Source organism: Mytilus trossulus, chromosome 12 (genome assembly GCF_036588685.1).
Source record: "Mytilus trossulus isolate FHL-02 chromosome 12, PNRI_Mtr1.1.1.hap1, whole genome shotgun sequence".
Classification (NCBI taxonomy): Eukaryota; Metazoa; Mollusca; class Bivalvia; order Mytilida; family Mytilidae; genus Mytilus; species Mytilus trossulus.
This window is the reverse complement of record NC_086384.1, coordinates 33,030,920-33,051,744: the sequence shown is the minus strand read 5'-3', so window position 1 is coordinate 33,051,744 and position 20,825 is coordinate 33,030,920. Positions and strand designations below refer to the sequence as shown.

The 20,825-nt window shown below is 32.8% G+C and overlaps 1 protein-coding gene across 4 annotated transcripts in view; it reads left to right on the top strand.

Moving 5' to 3' along the window:
- The first annotated feature begins 4,613 nt into the window (after positions 1 to 4,613).
- Positions 4,614 to 20,825, top strand: part of LOC134693837 (cilia- and flagella-associated protein 74-like) — a 53,645-nt gene continuing 37,433 nt past the window's right edge. For all 4 annotated transcript variants that reach the window (XM_063554769.1, XM_063554768.1, XM_063554767.1 and 1 more), the window contains exons 1-6: positions 4,614 to 4,662; positions 16,733 to 16,883; positions 17,260 to 17,394; positions 18,414 to 18,512; positions 19,935 to 20,039; positions 20,383 to 20,556. In XM_063554769.1, the coding sequence (XP_063410839.1) occupies positions 16,738 to 16,883; positions 17,260 to 17,394; positions 18,414 to 18,512; positions 19,935 to 20,039; positions 20,383 to 20,556 (659 nt within the window). In that variant the 5' untranslated portion in view covers positions 4,614 to 4,662; positions 16,733 to 16,737. The remainder of the gene's footprint in view (positions 4,663 to 16,732; positions 16,884 to 17,259; positions 17,395 to 18,413; positions 18,513 to 19,934; positions 20,040 to 20,382; positions 20,557 to 20,825) is intronic.

The following is a 20,825-nucleotide window of genomic DNA, read 5'->3' as shown; positions in this document are numbered from 1 at the left end:
TATATGTAGTTTTGAGAATATAGAATAGATACCAAAACAGTGTTTTTAATAATAATAATCCGAGCGAGTAAAACACGGATCTATCAGAAGGATAATCCTAAAAGCCTTTTGATGAAAAATTATGAAGGTAAAAACTACTGTTAATTTACAGAGACATATAATACAATTCGTGTGTACCAGGTGTCAAATAAACCTCATTTTAACAGGTTGTGATTTACCTGACCATCGGATAATTCAAGCCGAATATACATGTCACACTGTGACATTATGTCTCCGAGACAGGTGTATATTTAATAGAAACCCATTATGAAACAATCAAATAAAATTAACTCTGATACAAGACATACAATTTATTACGTATTATTTATTTAATATCGTATTTTTAATACAATATCAAATAATGTCTCTTTTTCAATAATACAAATAATCAAAATTAAAATGACATTGAAATACATAATTACGTATGAACTAAAATTATTCAATTAATTATGTTAAATTTAACACTGAAACAGTTAATTCATGCTTCAAATTTACCATTTCTTCGAGTACCTTTAATACTTTGATAAAGACTCTATTAACCACAGAAATCTCGCGAGATTTAAATCTGGAATTATCTTAATCATTACTAGACCATACTCACTTAAGTTTCCGATTTATTAAATTATCTTCAATACAGTAGAAAACAACGAGATCAAATGCATAATGATTTATTATTGCATAAGAAAGTAGCACAAATTGTAATTAGTTCTTTATCAACTTTTTCCGAGATTTTGTCATTCAGGATAGAAAACTTAAAGTTTGGTTTTACTTGAGAAAGATGAAAAAAAAAGGTTTCTTGAGAAAAAATAAATACGGCGTAATATAGCATTTATCATGCATCTAGCTTTGCGTTGAAGTGCTAATAGATATACAGTAGCTCTTTAAATGAATATGAACTTTAACCGGTAAACAATGTAAAACAAAAGATGACACAGTAATAAAAAAATATTGAAATAGGAAAACATTGTAATATATACACTGACATACAAGTAGAAAATATCCGACGATGTTGGTGTTTACTTATGTATGAGGAAACAAATATAATTTAAAAATAAAACACAAAAAAAAAAACCAGTGTAGGTGTCTTTACTTATTAGACACGCCCTTTCAGTCAGTAGGTCCATAACATGATGGGAAAAAAACAGCCTTTGACAAAATACCATAATTCAAAATGGGGAGAGGGGAGGGCTAATAGCTTTACTCACGATTTTGATCATCATTCAACTTTATCTAGTACGGCATACGTTTTACCGCTAGTACACTCTTTATATCTTGATAATGTATCAATCGATCCACTCTCGCCTCGTCGTAGATATGCGTGATATATTTGCCACTGGAGCACGGCAACAATCAATTCATCAGTTTCATATAGTGATGCATAATCATTAGTTCTCAACTGATAATTGTCTCAAACAGTGTTCCAGTTTTGGTTTTTTATTTTTATTTTATATCTTATTTCAAAACGAAAATTTTAGAATTTCTTTCCGCATCTTTCTCTTTGAATTCACTTTTTTGAATAATCAATAAAAATATAGAGTGGGGTGTTCAATTTCGCCATATCTTTCCATGTTTTCTTCAGTTTATGTTCAGGTCTTTATGTTTTTGAAGTATACTGATATTTCTATATGAAGATAACTTCAAATGCAAATTATTCTTAGCTTGAAAACGTGTTTGTTTTGAGAAAAATCATCTGAAAAGTGTGATTAAAGGGTGTTTGAAATTTCCTGATTTTTTGTCAACGGGGGACACATATTCGCCGTTTTTGCATATCTATTTTAAACCAAACAACTGCAGCTTTAAACAATATTTATCAAATAAATTTCATTATAGATGAATAGCAGACATTTGAAAGGTGTAAAAATCTGACATTTTGGGCAATCAGTCAAGAAAATAACTAAGAAATATTTCTTTGATTTTTTTTTTCATTCAGGAAATTGGCTGTAAACCGATGTCCGTTTTTCGGTCCTTTGCGGTTAGTTTCGAAATTATGTCTCATTTTCAAAAATAACCATATTTGTTTTAAAAATATAATTTCTCGGCATATTTCTTCCATTTCAACCATCCTTTGAAGTTTTTACACCTTAAAATTATAAAACGGCGAAATTGTGTCCACGGCGAATATGAGCGCCCCACTCTAGTAGTCTACATCAGTGGTTACATTGTATACAGCCAAACTATGTAGAGGGCAGTAGAACAGAAAACAATTTCCATTGTGTATATATGCAATAACTCATATATTGAAGCGTAAAACCACGGCAGTCAGGCTCGTTTAGGTTAAAAAAAATACTGTCACAGTTTCAATTTCATATACTTATATAAATTATAGTAAATATGTCATAAAAGCAAAAACACACGAAAAAATGTCCACAATTTATTTTAACATTCAACATTTTTCGGTCGTTTTGTTTATGCTCAAGTTAATGTCAAACTGATCTGTTTGTTCATCAAAGTATGTTTTCATCTACAACTGCAAAAGGCGCAACTTCAATTTTCATGTGACCTTTGTTGTTGTTTATAGATTTTATTCGAAGTTCCTTCATCCCTTCAATCATTTATTTAGATGGCATTTTAGCGTATAGATAGCGCGAAACTCTCCTTACTCTATGCATCTGATATTACGACATTTTTATTTCGACTAAATGAGGCTGCAAATTTATACATCCGAGCAGCTAAACGGCCGCACCCAATTTTAGCAAATATATACACGTAACTGTTGGACAGGAGCAGTCCTGAGACGGAATATTTCTATACCCAATCAATCCATTTTTAATGATAAAGATTTTAAAGGTATACATTAATACGTCAGCAAACCAACGACACATATAATTTAAAACACTAAGAGTCAACATACAGATTTTTGTTATAGCTAGAAGCCTGTAAAGAGAAAAAGCCAAAACTGCAACAGGAATATATAATACGGAGTGGGTGAGATTTTAGACAAGTGTTTGGTTGCAAAATTTCACGTGCTCTTTATTGATTTCGATATGTGAAATTATATAGACAGTGTAATGTAAATCAGTGTAAGACAAACACTTCTTTGTAAAGTAACGGTAAAATAAATAATGACGACGGACGTCAAGTGGTTTATATTAAATGAAAAACATCAAATGTAAATATAATATGAAAATTAACCCTGCTTTGTACTATAGACCGACACACAGAAACGGACTTCTAACGTGTAATTCGTTTGTTGTAAAAGAGGGATGAAATACCGTATACGATAGCCGGGGACTATTTTAATAGTTTGTTATTCCATGGTTTGCTATAAACCGAATAATTCAGTACCTCCCCGTAATCGATCTCTCCTACTTGCTAGGTAGTAATCGTAGATCAGCGGAATATAACGACTGAATTATTCGGGTTAATGGTTTGCATGTTTCACACCCGGGTTTCACAATTTTGACGAACACTAAAGAAGAGCTAACTGAATTATTATCTCGTTCATATACTGGTCCATTATAAAGAAGAAGAGGCGACATGACTGCTGTCGAGACAACTATCCAACAAAGTCACAGTGTAAAAATACATTTGTCTGCAACACCGTCGCACTGCCTATGAAAAATTAGCGGGAACTATAACGTTATATACGTTCCGAAACGTCTTATTTTTGGCGCAATTTGTGAGGCTTACGGAAGGGATTGAGTAAACAGTATGATATTACTCGATTTTTCTCAAAAACGAGTACGGTGACAAATATTTTTCAAAACGTTATGACGTTCCATTTTTTTCAAAGAATAACATATCTTACTTTGGTCAAATCGACACCGTTAGAAATATTTAAAAAAATCTAAAATGTGCATTTCAAATGTTCATTTCTTACCGTTTTTGGGGGTAACCATGACGTTTTTGGCTTTATTTGAGTAAGAATTAATTCTTTAAATGGTCAAGTTAGATTTTTCTAACCATCTTGAATTATTTTGCTTCAATTTGAGCCCAATTATATAAGTATATTTTGATTAAAAAATCATATTTAAATTTTTTAACAAAAAAACGTTTTTTACTCCAAAATTCCAAAAATGTTCAATTTTCAGCAACATTTTTTGCAAAAACGAAATCGACAACATATATTTTTTTGGGCAAAATTAGATTCTCTGTCAATTGAAGAATAAAATATCTTAAAGGGAAAAAATTCTCACCGTCAGAAATAAACTGTTGGATATGCCCTTAAGAGCACTTTTTTTGTGATTTAGCTGATTCCAACATCATACAATAAAGCACGTATGAATGGATTATGTCGTATTTTTTATAAGGTAATAAAACTGCATTTTCTTTTCATGTACACATTTTTTATGAGGTAAGATTGTTTAAAACGATCCGTTTTTAAACTTTCAAAAATCTCTGCTAGCCTATTCAATCATTAAAGTAAAAATATTCCGGATAGTTGTATCCCGTGCATGATATACAAAATATAAATATAAAAAAACCTCAACAAGAATAGAAATGTAAAAAAGGCGGTCTATTGTCCGAAGAGGCCGTGATAATTATTTTTTTTTAAAAAGAGGGGACTTGACTAGCTGTGTTTTAGCATTATCCTGTAAATGAAGTCACGTTTTTAGCGTGAAGTGAAACGAGATTATTGTTGCTACAGATGGTGGATAGTTTGTAAACAGTTAAGAGAACAAGGTTTTTATGTCCGTTATTTAGTATTTATGGACTTAAATGTATTCTCTTGTCTTTAAAGTGTTCCTCTGCTTTCTCAGATTTTAAAGAGAAATAATGAATAAAGGTTTAATGCTTGAAAATTATAATATTACCTGTAATTGCTGATTTGACGAGGTCTGTATGAATTATTTTTTTGTAACTTATGGTTCATCATAACAAATGGACAACAATATGGCCGTATTTTCACCTCAAAAACTACTCTGTGTACAGACTTACCTGTGCTGTTTGGAAAGTTTTAATACCTAGCATCCACTAGATATATAGATATATGCGCACCCAAGTCATGGCATAATAATCAGCTCGTTGATTGTGGCCATTATCAGGCAGAAGAAGTATAAAAGTTAAATGCTTTTTGTGTTTAAGAAAGATATAATCTTTCTAGGTTTTCGATGGGCATTTATTTTCCTTTCTGAAGTAGGTGTAAAAATAAACAAACACCTTTGATACATTTTTACTTTGAATTCAATAAGCAAGGCAAGCTGTACACTAGGGTTCCTGAGAAGAAAATTGCGCCAGTGCCCCCAAGAGTGCAAAAACCTTGCTGTCATCTGGGACCCATTCACCCTCAGGGAAATAGAAAAAATAGAAAGCATACAGAAAAGAGAAGCATGTTTGATCCTGCACAACTATAAATCCAGAGACACCAGGTGTGTCACAAATATGCTTTCTAAGCTAAAACTCATTGGGGTAAAGCTGATGACCGTAACTGCATTCATGGTCATGCCAAGATGTAGGATGAAAAATTAGGTCAGTTTCTGTATTGTCTGTTAAAGTGTTTCTATATCATTTACTTTACAAATCATACATTGGAACAATGAAAATTTATAAATGAATCACTCGGAAATCACTAATTACTTCCGAGAAATGTGCATGAAACAGGAAATTTGATAAGAAAATCGTTAAGATGACCGTAAATCATAATCAAAATATTTTTAAGATGACCGTAACTTAAAACAAGGATGACAGTGATTGGTAAAAAGATGACTAACTTGTAAAGAATGACCGTAATTTGTAAAGACTGACTCTAATTTATATAGGACGACCGTCACTTTTATAGGATGACCATCAATTTTAAGAAATATCCGATTTGTATTCAAAGCTTTTTTTGTTGAGTTTGTCGATCTCAATAGGGGCTCGGTTAGCGGATATAAATATGTTTCATAAATTTCCCTTTTGTCGAGCCTGCAACTTTTGTTGCAGAAAGCTCGACATAGGGATACCGGATAGTGATCCAGTGGCGGCAGTTCCGGCGGCAGCGGCGACGTTAGCTTACTTCTTTAAAGCTTTATATTTTAGAAGGTGGAAGACCTGGGTGCTTCATACTTTGTATATATGGGCCTCATGTGCCGTCAGTCACATGTCCAATGTCCTTGACCTCATTTTCATGGTTCAGTGACCACTTGAAAAAAAAGTTCAGAATTTTTGTAATGATGAGTTCTCTCTTATTATAAGTTATAGGATAACTATATTTGATATGTGCGTACCTTGCAAGGTCCTCATGTCTGTCAGACAGTTTTCACTTGACCTCAACCTCATTTCATGGATCAGTGAACAAGGTTAAGTTTTGGTGGTCAAGTCCATATCTCAGATACTATAAGCAATAGGGCTAGTAAATTCCGTGTATGGAAGGAATATAAGGTGTACATATCCAACTGGCAGGTGTCATCTGACCTTGACCTCATTTTTATGGTTCAGTGGTTCTAGTTAAGTTTTTGTGTTTTGTTGTGTTTTTCTCATACTAAATGCAACAGGTCTACTATATTTGTTGTATGGAATGATTGTAAGGTGTACATGTCTAGCGGGAAGATGTCATCTGACCTTGACCTCATTTTCATGGTTGGGTGGTCAAAGTTAAGTTTTTGAGTTTTGGCCTTTTTTTCTAATACTATATGCAATAGGTCAACTATATTTGGTGTATGAAAATATTTCATCATCTACATGTACGTCGCACAGGTTTTATTTGACCTTGACCTCAATTTTAAGGTTTATTGCTCAGTGTTAAGCTTTTGTGTTTTGGTCTGTTTTTCTTAAACTATAAGCAATAAGTCAATTTTATTTGTTGTATGGAAGAATTGTTAGCTGTACATGCCTACCTGGCATGGTTCATCTGACCTTGACCTCATTTTCAAGGTTCATTGGTCTTTGTTTAGTTATCTTAATTAAAGTTAAGTTTATGTGACAGTTGTAATAAAGCTTTATACTTAGGACTATCAACATAATATCAATGATTAGTATAGAAGGCAAGACATTTCAGTGTGTGCACTCTTGTTTAACCCTTTCCTCCATAGTGATGCCTTTTGACGCCACCCATTTTACCCCATAATGACGCTTTTTGACGCCTGTGTAGTACCTCAGTTGGAACGCTTTGACTACAAAGTGTCTGCTTTTAACATAATAAAATTTGTATCCAATATGAAAAGGATATTCATATGAATATCTGACTTGAATTTATTTGATGAAAAAAGTTGTTTTTCGCAATTTGTTAATACTTTAAGGCATAATTTTAGCCTTTTATTGAAAAATCCTATGCGAATCAAGTATGCAAAAAAAATATTAATGGAGGAAAGGGTTAAACTATAATATCATTGGCTGTATTTTAGATTTATGACAATGATAGTAAATTGCATATTTCTCGTAAACAATGAAATATTTATTGACAACGACGTTAAAATTTTAACACAAATTGACAGCGAAAGGACGAAAATTTAAAGAAACATTAATATGTCCCTAGTACATTGATGTCTCATCTACACTATCATTTTCTATGTTTAGTGGACTGTGAAAATGGGATAAAACTGTAATTTGGCATAAGAATTAAAAAGATCATACATGTACCATAGAGAAAATGTGTACTAAGTTTCAATTTTATTTAACTTGAAGCTGGACAAACGAACAAACAAACAGACAAATTTACGCACAGACCACAAAAACATAATGCCAATAAATGGAGCATTAAAAACATTAATAATACATACGAATAATTTGGTAATCGAGCCCGTGTATGGTTCCAGAGGAAGCAGATTAAAATCTTAATTTGTCTTGATATATGCAGGCGGAAACACTTTTGAAATAGAACAAAAGAATCGAAGCTCTTTGTTTATCAAGAAAGCAATAAATGTTTATTGTAATGTTTGATATACATGTAGTAACAAAATTTTTAAAAGTTAAAAGAAACAAATAAAACAAAATTTTCATCTTAATAACGAAGTGTTTTATTTTAAAAACACCATTTGCATAAGTTTTCAATGTATCTTTTACATGGTAATGCAAAACAATAAGATATCAAGTGGACGACATGGGTATCTATATAGATAAAGGAAGATGTGGTGTGAGTGCCAATGAGACAACTCTCCATCCAAATAACAATTTAAAAAAAAAAAAAGTAAACCATTATAGGTCAATGTACAGCCTTCATCAGGGAGCCTTGGCTCACACCAAACAAAAAGCTATAAAGGGCCCCAAAATTACTAGTGTAAAACCATTCAAGTTGGATGTAGAAAATGCATATAAACCTCCGATTCATACAAGGATTATCATTACTTGGTCAATCAAAAATGCAAATGACGACATTGGAACCTCACAACAAATTTATAAGATAAATGCAGATACTAATGTGTATATAAAAAAATACCAGTAGCATTTGTGAGGTAAAACACCCCAACCACGGACGGAGAACATATCAATCTTTTAGTTCAGAAATATTTGTGTCTGTCCTTCCATTATGTCAATCAAAAAAAATCCCCAAAATAGGTAACGATTGTATCGAAAAGAGAAAAGAGAATGCACCTTTTCATGTTTGGGGTGTATATTTTGTCATTAAAACGTACAAAGCAAGAGTATTTGATATAGCATCTCACTTCAGATTCTATCATTTTTGTATATCAAATCTACAGGTTGACTTTATAACGTAAAAAATGACAGTACGAAAAGATGAAATATATGGGTCAAGGGAAATCCTTATCTAATGAATCACAAAAACAAGAGTAGGTGTGTTTGAATAGCTATTTTTATTTTTAAAAGTACTTGACGACAGTCCTTTAATTTGGATGATGAAAATGGATATCTTTAAAAAAAAAATTTTGTGTGTGATAACTAGGGTTTATAATCTCCAATCACTGAAAATGTTTAGTCTGCCCTTCCACGAAATATTTAATTAGATTTTTTTTAAATGCTAAAGAATTTTCGAGAATGCCACCTGACATCCGAACAGACAATATTTTTTTAAGTTTAATCAATGCAGACAAGATCATTAACTGATGCTCATTAGCTAGTAGATACATTTGTCTTTTAAAATATAAATGACACTTAACGATATTGTAATGGTGCTATGTGGATAAATTTATCAGTTTTCAAGAGCAAAATTGGCAGAACGTCATCAAACTATGGCTTCCATTTCTATGATTGTGAGCATGAACTGGTGTAACCAGGGGAGATAATTTTGAAGAAGTAGAACCCTGACTGTATGAATAACATTTCTGTATATATACAATGTATATACAAATTGACAACGTTCCGCCTTGTGATACGCTATTCGTACAAGACTATTTAAAGGATCTACTTTGCTGCACTAGTTTAGTTGTATGATATTTTCCAGATATTTCTGTTATTTTATTTGCACGACAAATGGAAGACGATATAATATCAATGGGTGTACATGCATTGGCATTTTAAAAAATGTTGTTTATTATATGTCATTAAAAGAAATCCAAGAAATAAAAAAAAATCTTTTGTCGAGCAGTTGGAGGCTGTGCACCGCATTTTTTTCATTATACTTGTAAGGTGTCATTTTATCGCGCTTTTGTATCATGTTTTCCCTACCTGTTCATTTGCATGTCTTTTTGCAAATTCATTTTAAAAATTAACCCCTGTACTGTAAAAAAGATAGATATGGTAATCTTTGCATTTGAAGCACGTCTTATTTTCTTCTACCTATAGGATAATACTCTCATATTAATATTTTTATACCAACATGATCAATCATTTGATACAAAAAGGTAGTTATATAAATACGGATATTTCTTAGAATTGAGGGTCATCCTTAAAGAGTTACGGTCATCTTAAAAGCAATTACGGGTCACCCTTGTTATGAATCGCTGATTCTGTTATGCATCTCAAATGTGATTTACGGTCATCTGAGCGATTTTTTCAAATCGAATTTCCTGTTTCATGCACATTTCTCGGAAGTAATTAGTGATTTCCGAGTGATTCTTTTATAAATTTACATCGTTTCAATGTATGATTTGTAAAGAAAATGATATACATGTAGAAACACTTTAACAGACAATACAGAAACTGACCTAATTTTTCATCCGACATCTTGGGATGACAGTGAATGCATTTACGGTCATCAGCTTTACCCCAGTTAAACTACCACCTCTCCAAGAGCGAAGGAAACATCAGGGGCTGACTATGTTTTACAAAGTGGTTGAGGGATTGGTGTCGGCTATTGATCCAACAAATTACCACAAAAGACAAGAAATAAACGCCAAGACAAAGCGAAAAACTTTTGTGACTTTCAATACTCAATCATTGTGGAAAGACAAGAAACCAGAAATAGTAGATCGTACAAATTAATAGACTGCAAAACAGACATTGGGAAGAAGTCTTTTTTTTTCAAAAACAATAGTAGAGTGGAACCATCTGGATGAGGTAACTGCATGTCAAAAGACAGTTGAGGTTTTCACAGCTGCCCTCCAACGGTTGGACTAATCAACCCGCTCTCCTTCTAGTGCACATATATCCGCGATCAGATCCTGCATTGTGTAACATACAGATACAGATACTGTCCACTCACTGACTCAAATAAACTCTTTAACTCACCTATAGTTGTGAAGATACCTTTTGTCCATGTCAATTAAGGACAATGAAAACAATGCAAACCAGTTTTTACCTGAGGGAGCATCTCATAGTTGTACTACAACTTAGTTAATTTTATCACCTTTTGCATGAAGGAAAAAAAATTCCCTTCAAAATTCAAAATCCAATAGAGATTTTATCTTTCTAAAACGCAAAATGCATTTAACTTTAATATATCTAGTGGATGCCAGGCATTACAACTTTTTCAACTTCACAGGTACATTATGAAGTCTGTACTCAGACTAATTTTTGGCATGTCAATAAAGCCATATTTGTCTGTTTGTTATGATGAACGTTGAATATTTGTTAAAAAAATGAAATGTTTCCTATTTTGGATCTGTTGTTTTGGGATTTTAGTTGTGACGTTATTTAAAATAAAAAATGTATGAACAAAATGTATGACATCATCTGCAATGTAAACTAAGAAATGCTATCATCAGGTAACGATTTTTCATATCAAGGAATTATTAAAAACAAAATAGGGCTCTTCACAGTTACTTCGGCCATATTGGATAGGGGCAGATTTTCAGGAAAGAGGTCGAAATGGTATGAAAGAGTGGGAAATCCTATGCAAAGTTATAGCAACAAAAGTAGAACACAAAGCAATAATGTATTTTAACTTGAACAGCAAAAGGAACTTGATAGTATTACACTTAACTGTTAATTGTCGAAGTATAAATGACAAGACCTCAGAATTCAAGGCAGCCATAAATTACATCAAACCTGACATCATCTGTGGAACAGAATGCTGGCTAAAATGAGAAAAACCAGGGAAAACCAGCACTAGGGACGCTATCAAATCAAGCGAAGTATTCCCAGATGACTACAACGCATACAGAAACAACAGGGGAACACTTGGTGGGGGAGTCTTCATCATGGTCAACATGAACATCATATCGATTGAACAGTCCAGTCTAGTCACCAACTGTGAGATAGAATGGGTAAAAATACACCTTAAAGGCAAAAAATAACTGCTAATTGGGTCATTCTACATGTCACATAGAAACATGAAATGCCTAGACGACTAGAGAAATCTTTACAAATTACAAATGATGTCAAATACAAACATCATGCTAACTGGAGATTTTTTCTGTCCAGATATAAACTAGGAATCAATGTCAGTCCCAAACAACTCAATTGACATGAAAATAACAGCATCCTTCCATTTTACTCAAATCCATGAAGAACCATCAAGAGAAGACAACCTCCTTGGTATAGTACTTACATGTACTACAAAACCATCACTTGTCAAAACATAAAAAAACACACCTGGTATATCAGACCACGAAATGATAGTTACAGATTCTGACTCCAAACCGTAGTAGCACCCACAGGAAGTGCTACATGTATATTTACTCTAAGGCAAACTGGAGCAGCATTAAAGAGGAAATAACAATAAAATCAACAAAAATCTGACAGATGCAGGACCGCGAAATAAACACACAAGAGATGAGCTACACCTTCAAGAAAGAGCTGTTTACAAGCATGGACAAACATATCCCATCTAAAGAAATTCGCTCCAAAAATAACTTACCCTGGATAAACCACAAAATTAGGAAACTGTTCAAAAAGAAACTAACCACTATACCACCAAGCTTAAATATCTAAAAAGTGGACAGACATTTTCAAAGAGAAGTAAAACAGCAATTTATCAGAAAAGTAGAATACTCATACATAAAATGATACCATCATCAACGTCCTAGAAACAAGCAACTCAAAGCCATTCTGGAAGTATATCAAATCCAGAAAAACAGACAACATAAGAGTATCACCGTTAAAAAACAAAGGGAAACTGGTCAGTGACAGCAAAGGGAAGACTGAAATACTAATTCAACAATTAAGATCCATATTCACAATTGACAAATCAACATCAATACCTAAAACAACAAAATACATCAAAGAATCAATACCACAACTTATTATAAAAACTAAAGGTCTCGAAAAACTACTAAAGATGTAAACCCATCAAAAGCATCTGGACCAGATGGTATACCAAACAGAATACTAAAAGAATGTGCATCAGAAATAGCACCAGGACTAACTGCCATCTTCCAAACATCTCGTGCATCTTCACTAAAGGGAGACAAACACGCAGCAGAAAATTATAGACCAGTCTCATTGACATCAGTACCTTGCAAACTACTAGAACACATCGTATGCAAGCACATTCTAAAACACCTTGATGAACACAGTCTTAACATCACTTAATCATGGATATAGATCTGGCTATTCATGCAAAACACAACTGCTAGTCACCTTGCAAGACTTCATGAAAGCATTTGACGCCGGACTACAAACTTGACATTGCAATCCTGGATTTTTTCCAAAGCTTTTGACACTGTGCCATATAACAAGCTATTATCAAAAATGGAAGAAAATAGAATCTGAGGACCTGTCACCACTTAACAACTGGCTAAATATGTTTCTTACACAGAGGAAGATGAAAGTTGTAGTAGAGGGGGGAACAATCTGAAGAAGTAAAAGTGGACTCTGGATTTCAACAGGAAACAGTACTTGGACCATTACTCTTCTTATGAAGTTATGTCACATAATTAAATGACCTTCCAGACACTGTCAAGTCATCAGTACGGCTGTTCGCCGATGACTGCCTACTGTATAGAACCATCAAAACAGAAAAAGACCACAAACTGCTGCAAGAAGACCTAGCAAACCTAGAAGAATGGGATATGTGATTTAATGCTAAAAATGCTACATCCTGAGCATCAAAAACAAAACAGATTCTACACACCCCATAAAAATTAAATGACCCGGCGGTAAAACAGTGACCTGGTTGGGTTAGGGGAAATTATGAATTATTTTTCCATGGCCTTGGCTACCTCAGAAGGAATTTAAGATACTGCCCGTAGGAATGTAAGAAAACCGCTTACATTGCCTTAGTTAGATCAACAATGGAATGTGCGGCAACAGTATGGGACCCCAACAGTATTATAGATGCAAACAAACTAGAGTGAATACAACGACAGCGCTTTCACCCCGTTGTATTAAAGCCAGAATTGGTAGCTACGGCGTAACCATACAGATACAGATGTTTCTAAGCAACTGCTCTGTATAAATGATGTGTTCCCGTTTTTTCCACAATATTTGTACCTCCATTATGAAAATCTGCCCCCTATCCAATATGTCCGAACTCCGAAGTAACCCTTGAGAGAGCCCTATTCAGTATTGGTATTGCGTTCCTTCCTATTTTATACTAGACTGTAAATAAATATTTTACTCAAAGTTTCATACAAACGAGACCATAAAAAGAAAGTACATTGTAGATTTCTGAGCAGATGCGGGATATCAAAACACGACATAAAAATATTTGAACATTTTTGAATTTTGAGTTCATTAGTACAATAAAAATTTGGGAAAAAGTTTTCTTGATTTTTTTTTTTATTATTTTTTATTTTTCTACTGTTATTGGGGACTTTGTCCCCATATTAATATTGTTAACATTGAACTAATTTAAATCTATCTTCACAGAGGAGGATACCAACACAATGCCAGATATATAAGGGACCTACATTGTAGTGCCTATCTCTAAATGGCACCCATTATCATCGGAACCACAGGTGTTGCCAAGCTTCTTAAAAACTTAAACCCACACAAGGCAACACGACCAGACTCGATATTGTCTCGCTTCATTAATCATTTATTATCAGAATTAGCGCCTGCTCTAGCCTCTTGCACACATCTTTCAATTCTCAATTAATGTTGGGCAAGTTCCAGATGACTGGCGCATGGTACACGCGTGGCACTTCTATGAGTAGAGGGGCATTATGTTTTCTGGTCTGTTCGTTCATCCGTCTGTCCTGTTTAAGATTAAAGTTTTTGGTTAAGGTAGTTTTTTATAAAGTTGTAGTCCGAACAACTTGAAACTTAATTAGTACACATGTTCCCTTTCATATGATCTTTCTAATTTTAATGCCAGGTAAGAGATTTCACCCAAATTTCACAGTCCTTTGAACATAGAAAATGATGTTACGAGTGGCCATGCTAAAAGGTATCTGGTACTTCTTTTAAATTTGTGCATCTAAAAAACAATATATTGCATATCCTCTTGGTCATGCAAATTAGTATGGCGTTCATTATCACTGAACTAGTATATATTTGTTTAGGGGCCAGCTGAAGGACGCCTCCGGGTGCGGGAATTTCTCTCTACATTGAAGACCTTTTGGTGACCTTCTGCTGTTGTTTTTTATTTGGTCGGGTTGTTGTCTCTTTGACACATTCCCCATTTCCATTCTCAATTTTAAAGTCCACTTTCACAACACATACTTAGACAATCAGTCTCATTGATCCAGTATTTAAGTTTATAACTGTAGTTATTGTTTGAAATAAGACAGTTGCAAAATAATATGCAACATGATGATCAAGGTAACATGATGATCAAGATTCTACTAGCTAAGTCTAGAAGTGATAACTTTATTACTTAAAGGAATGAGAACACCTATTATTCATATCTTTATCCTTTCCAATAAATATGACACAATTGTATATTTGATAAACTCCATATCCATTACAGTATCAAATATATGAAGAGTTTCCGCAAAGTGTAGTCTTCCCTGTTTTTCCAAAGAGTGCACTTCCTCCCCAACAATTTTTTTTTTATCTGTGAGGTTCTCCTTGGCTATGCAGATTTGAATAAAGATACATCTATGACTATAACAGGAGCCAGACCCTCAACTAGCATTTGTACACAGTTATTAGTTTTTATTGGCTTGTAATGTACTTCTTCTTCTACCTTATTATATTCTATGAGTTTGATTTAAGTGAGCATGTTTGTTATACATTGTACATAAGTCTTCCATGATAAATATACTTGTGTAGCCATTTTTTCACGTGCATGCATATATATGCATTCCAAAAATTTATGTACATTGTACATTTGTTGTGCACCTACAAGAAGATTTGGAAGCTGGCAGATTTATCTACGAAACTCACATTTGAATTTCTGAAAAATGCTAATTTCTTTAGGGATTTCAAACTAGAGAATATAAAAAAAGAAGATATTGTATATAGTGTTCACCCCAACAAAAGTATTGATCAGAATTTTAAATTCTGTTAGAATTCAGTTGAGTTTTTGTCGAGCCTGCAACTTTTGTTGCAGAAAGCTCGACATAGGTGTAGTGATCTGGCGGCCGCGGCAGTGTTAGCTAACTTTTTAAAAGCTTTATATTTTAGAAGGTGGAAGACCGGGATGCTTCATACTTTGTATATATGGGCCTCATGTTACGAAGTTTCCGTCAGTCACATGTCAAATGTCCTTGACCTCATTTTCATGGTTCCGTGACCACTTGAAAAAAAAAGTTCAGAATTTTTGAAATGTTGAAATCTCTCTTATTATAAGTAATAGGATAATTATATTTGGTATGTCCTCATGCTTGTCAAGACAGTTTTCACTTGACCTCGTCCTCATTTCATGGATCAGTGAACAAGGTTAAGTTTTGGTGGTCAAGTCCATATCTCAGATACTATAAGCAATAGGGCTAGTATATTCGGTGTATGGAAGGACTGTAAGGTGTACATGTCCAACTGGCAGGTGTCACCTGACCTTGACCTCATTTTCATGGTTCAGTGGTTATAGTTTAGTTTTTGTGTTTTGGTCTGTTTTTCTCATACTTTATGCAATAGATCTACTATATTTGTTGTATGGAATGATTGTAAGGTGTACATGTCTAGCGGGCAGATGTCATCTGACCTTGACCTCATATTCATGGTTGAGTGGTCAAAGTTTAAGTTTTTGAGTTTTGGTCTTTTTATCTAATGCTATATGCCATAGGTCAACTATATATATTTGGTGTATGGAAATATTTTATGATCTATATGTCAGTCGCGCATGTTTTATTTGACCGGGACCTCATTTTCACGGTTCATTGCTTAGTGTCAAGTTTTTGTGTTTTGGTCTATTTTTCTTAAGCTATAAGTAATAAGTCAATTATATTTGTTGTATGGAAGCATTGTTAGCTGTTCATGTCTGCCTTGCATGGTTCATCTGAACTTGACCTCATTTTCATGGTTCCTTGGTCTTTGTTTAGTTATCTTGGTTAATGTTAAGTTTATGTGACAGTTTTTATTAAGTTTTATACTTAGGACTTTCAACATAATATCAATGATTAGTAAAGAATGCGAAACATTTCAGCGTGTGCACTCTGGTTTTTTTTTTTCACAGGTGACATGGATGAAGATTATGGTCATATGTTTGGTGGGGAGGAATATTTAGATGATGATGGTTTTGATGATGACATCATTGATTATGATGATGGGGATGCAGGAGGAGATGACCTTGACCTGGGTTCTGAAGAGGATGCAGAGTCTCAAATGTAATTTACATTCTGTAGATTCTTTATTATTTATGAGTACATTTATTAATATTTGTGGAGTTCTTGGGTACAGATAAATTCACCAACACTAATTCAAATACTCAACAAAATACAAATTGCTTTTAGACTAGTATGAATAATTTTCCAATGTGAAAAGTGAAGGTCAAGTTTAATTTTCATCATTTTAGATTTTATCTTGGTTGAGTTGTATACCTGTAAGAAGTATCCTTAGATAATTGGTACATACATGGCATATAACAAGAACAGGTAATACATTGAGTAAACAGAATATCATAGGAAAATTGCATACAATGTGTGTTGCAAAATTACTTTTTAAAAATTGCATATATTTAAGTATTCTTTTCTTAATTTTCAGTGAGGAACCAACACCTGAGTTACTTGAAGAAAAGATCTCAAAAAAAGAACAGCTACATATGATCCACTTACGTGCCTTGTTGAATGAAATGACAGAGAAAGTAAAACACCATCAATATCTGACAGAAAAAACTAGGTTAGGAATCTTAAATATATAACAAAAAAAATAAGAATCCATAGAATATCAAATAGAGAATGGAAATGGTTAATTTGTAAAACAAACAACAACCTGACCAAAGAGTAATAAACAGCCGAAAGTCACCAGTGGGTCTTTAACACTGCGAGAAAATGCCTCACCTTGAGGCCGACTACAGATGGCCCCTAAACAAAAACGTGCACTAGTTTAGTGAAAATGGATTTCACACTTTATTTTTACATTATATTAATACATGTATGCTACACTAAAGAAATAATAAAAAAGACAAGGTGATATCATGCACTTATATTGATAGTGTAAAAGTACTAAAATTTGAAATGTTAACTCAGTAACCGATTTTGTTTTTTACTTTTGCAATTTATCAAGATAACTAAATTTTGCTTATTTTTCATTTATGTGTCATGTGCAAAGTCTTAAATTACAAACCAATGAGATGGAATGACAACAATTAGAACCCCTAATAAAAATATTTTTGAAGTATGATCGAGGTTAAAAATACCAAAATGTAAAAATGTTGGTTGTAACCAGAAATATCCCTTTGTTTGTTATTGAAAAGTTTCTGTCCAAGAATTGAACAACAAATAACCAGTTGGTCTAAAAGTTTGAGTAATGATAAAATCAAGTAGCAAATTTGACATTATTTTTTATGGCATTCTGGAAAATTTGACGGAAATGTTTAAATTTGTCACTTTAGTTTTTGGTGTATTTCAAAGCAACAAAATTCAGCTTAAAGAAAATTTCTTGAATACTTTGTACAAGAAATAGAAAATGATATCAAAAGAAAACAAATATTGAATGCATACAAGTTTATGAACATATGGGAATTTGGAAAAATGAAAATCAATATCACTGCTCAGACAAAAGATATTTTGAAAATTTTACCTCCCAAAAAATTGCTTATTTTTTAAAAATACATCTGCACATAAGGAACCTATATTACATAGTTTTCAATTTAGACTCGTCTATATAAAGATATATATATTTTTTTTTATTAAAAGAGAAGAAATGAAGCAATGTCGATCTAGAATGAGTCAGTTGGAGACAGAAAGAGATCAGGTGTTTGGCCACATACAGTCTGCAGATTCAGATGGCAACACGTTAGTAAATATAATAAATTACTTTATCTTTAGAAGTAAAATAATTTTACTTGCCTGTATTACTGCACCAACATATCTATATAAGTTTATGAGTATACTTCCATGTACCAAGATCGTTAAACTTCATTTCAGTTGTTTATGCAATAACTTAGAAAGCATAATATATATGTTTAAAATTTGAAGAAAAAATTTGAGAATGAAACCTGTCAGTTATATAAATTGTACATATTTATAGAACAACACTGTTTAGCAAAGAAAGGATTGTGAAGTATGCCACTGGATGATATTTCAGCACTCACTCTGACCACTTATTATTTGTGTATATACTATGAAAGTACTTTAACTCTTGGGTATCAATTTTCGTGGTTTGTGCAATGTTTGCATGTTCGTGGGTTTTTAAATTCATGGATTTCAGTTTTCTAAAAAAAAAAAAAAAAATTAAAACTGTAGAAATGAAGGTTACAAATTGTCTTGAAGGATATTGCAGAGTAAAAATTTGACCTGTGTAAATTGTAGTGATAACACTAATTAACCGATGCTAAATTAATCAACAGATTAAAGACTATCAAATGTTTTATTTACATGTAGGCCATAAACATGTCACATAAAGAAAACAGTAACATACACAAATGCTTTCAGTGTATCTTGAATTGTCAGATAATTCTTAAATAAATCAAGCCCAGCATGAAATTATTATTTCCCAAATGTTTGAGAACTATGAGGATATAAAATGAACACATTATCATACTGGCATATCAATACCGGAAATCTGACTTTCATCGATCAAAAATATTTTTTATGAGAATTAAAAGATCAAAAGTTGTACAGGTTAGGTTATTAAGATGGGTATAATCCTGCATGCGGTTGTAGTTTTGTGACTGCTATTATAGTATTCTCAGATGTGGTATATATTCTCTAGATCATATCAGTAGTCAAACCTACCAATGGGGATCTTTCCATGTTTTGATTTGGACAATGGTTCTTTTATTTCGTTGGACACTTTAATTCGTGGATAAAGTCATCCATGAAAACCACGAAAAATTGGTACCCCATGAATAAAAGTAATTTCACAGTATATTCAATTATTTGAAACCCTCAAGCCTCACATTTCAAATTTGAAAATTTAACTGTCTCAAGCTGAGAAATATGGCATCACACAAGATGCAGTGGTAGAATCAATATTCAAATTGACAGAACTGGGGGAAAAATGTTTAATTAGACATACAAATTTCAGTTATCTGCACATTGATTTAAACCACTAAGGGAGACAATCAATAATTTTACTAAAATAATTTCATTTACCAGTAAAAGGACAGCAAATTATTTTAAATCAGACTTCCCCCTGAAGTTTATGAAACAACATTTGTTTTTATGGACCATTTGTTTTGCTCTCTATCTTGATGTCTCCTTAAATACTTTCAGGTCAGCTTTATATAGATTGAGAGATCAGCATGCTAAACTGTGTCAGGAATTAGAAGATGAAAGGACGTTAGAAAAAATGATTCAAGAAAGACTAGAAAATGAAGAGTAGGTTATTTCAACTCATTCATGTGTATCAAGTTTTAGAATTACTTAACATATTTATCTGAGTCAGAAAAGCTGGAAATAATTGATTTTAAAGTAAGATAAAATGTCAAAATGTTTTGAAAATGCTCTTCAGATTTACTGATATATTGCTACTAAACTATATAGGTTGAAGTTCTTTGAATTGCATGGGGTATTGAAAATATTTTCAGTTTTCTAAATTTGACAAATAATTCTAAGGGTCTGATGTGTATTTTCTTTTACCTCTATTTCAATGAACATATACGTGACCATTTTTGCACAACATAATTTGATGATTCTTAAAATATTATTTTTTTTTCAACAGATATGAACTAGCCAAAGTTGAGGTAGAGAGAGGTAAATTTTTACTGGCTGAGGATGAACTTGTAAAGAAAGAGCATCAGTTAGCAACAGAAAAAACAGACATGGCTCTTGACAGGCTTAAGAAAGAGGAATGGAAAGTTAGAAAGGCTATACATCACAGGAAAAGTAAAGAAAGGTAATAAACAAATTGCACATATCAGCCCATTACCAAGTGAAAAGGAATATTACAAAATTAAAACAAAAAGTAGTATTGATCATGATTGTGTACTTCTACTTTTATCAAACTATTAATGCAGAAATTATTGCAATGTTTTTAGCATTGAAAAAGTTGTGACCACATATGTCTTCACAAAAAAAGTTTTTATTTTTTATTGTATTGTTGTTGTTACACAAGAAGCCAATCAAGAAATCCCAATTACTAATCTCACATTAATTTCCATTATT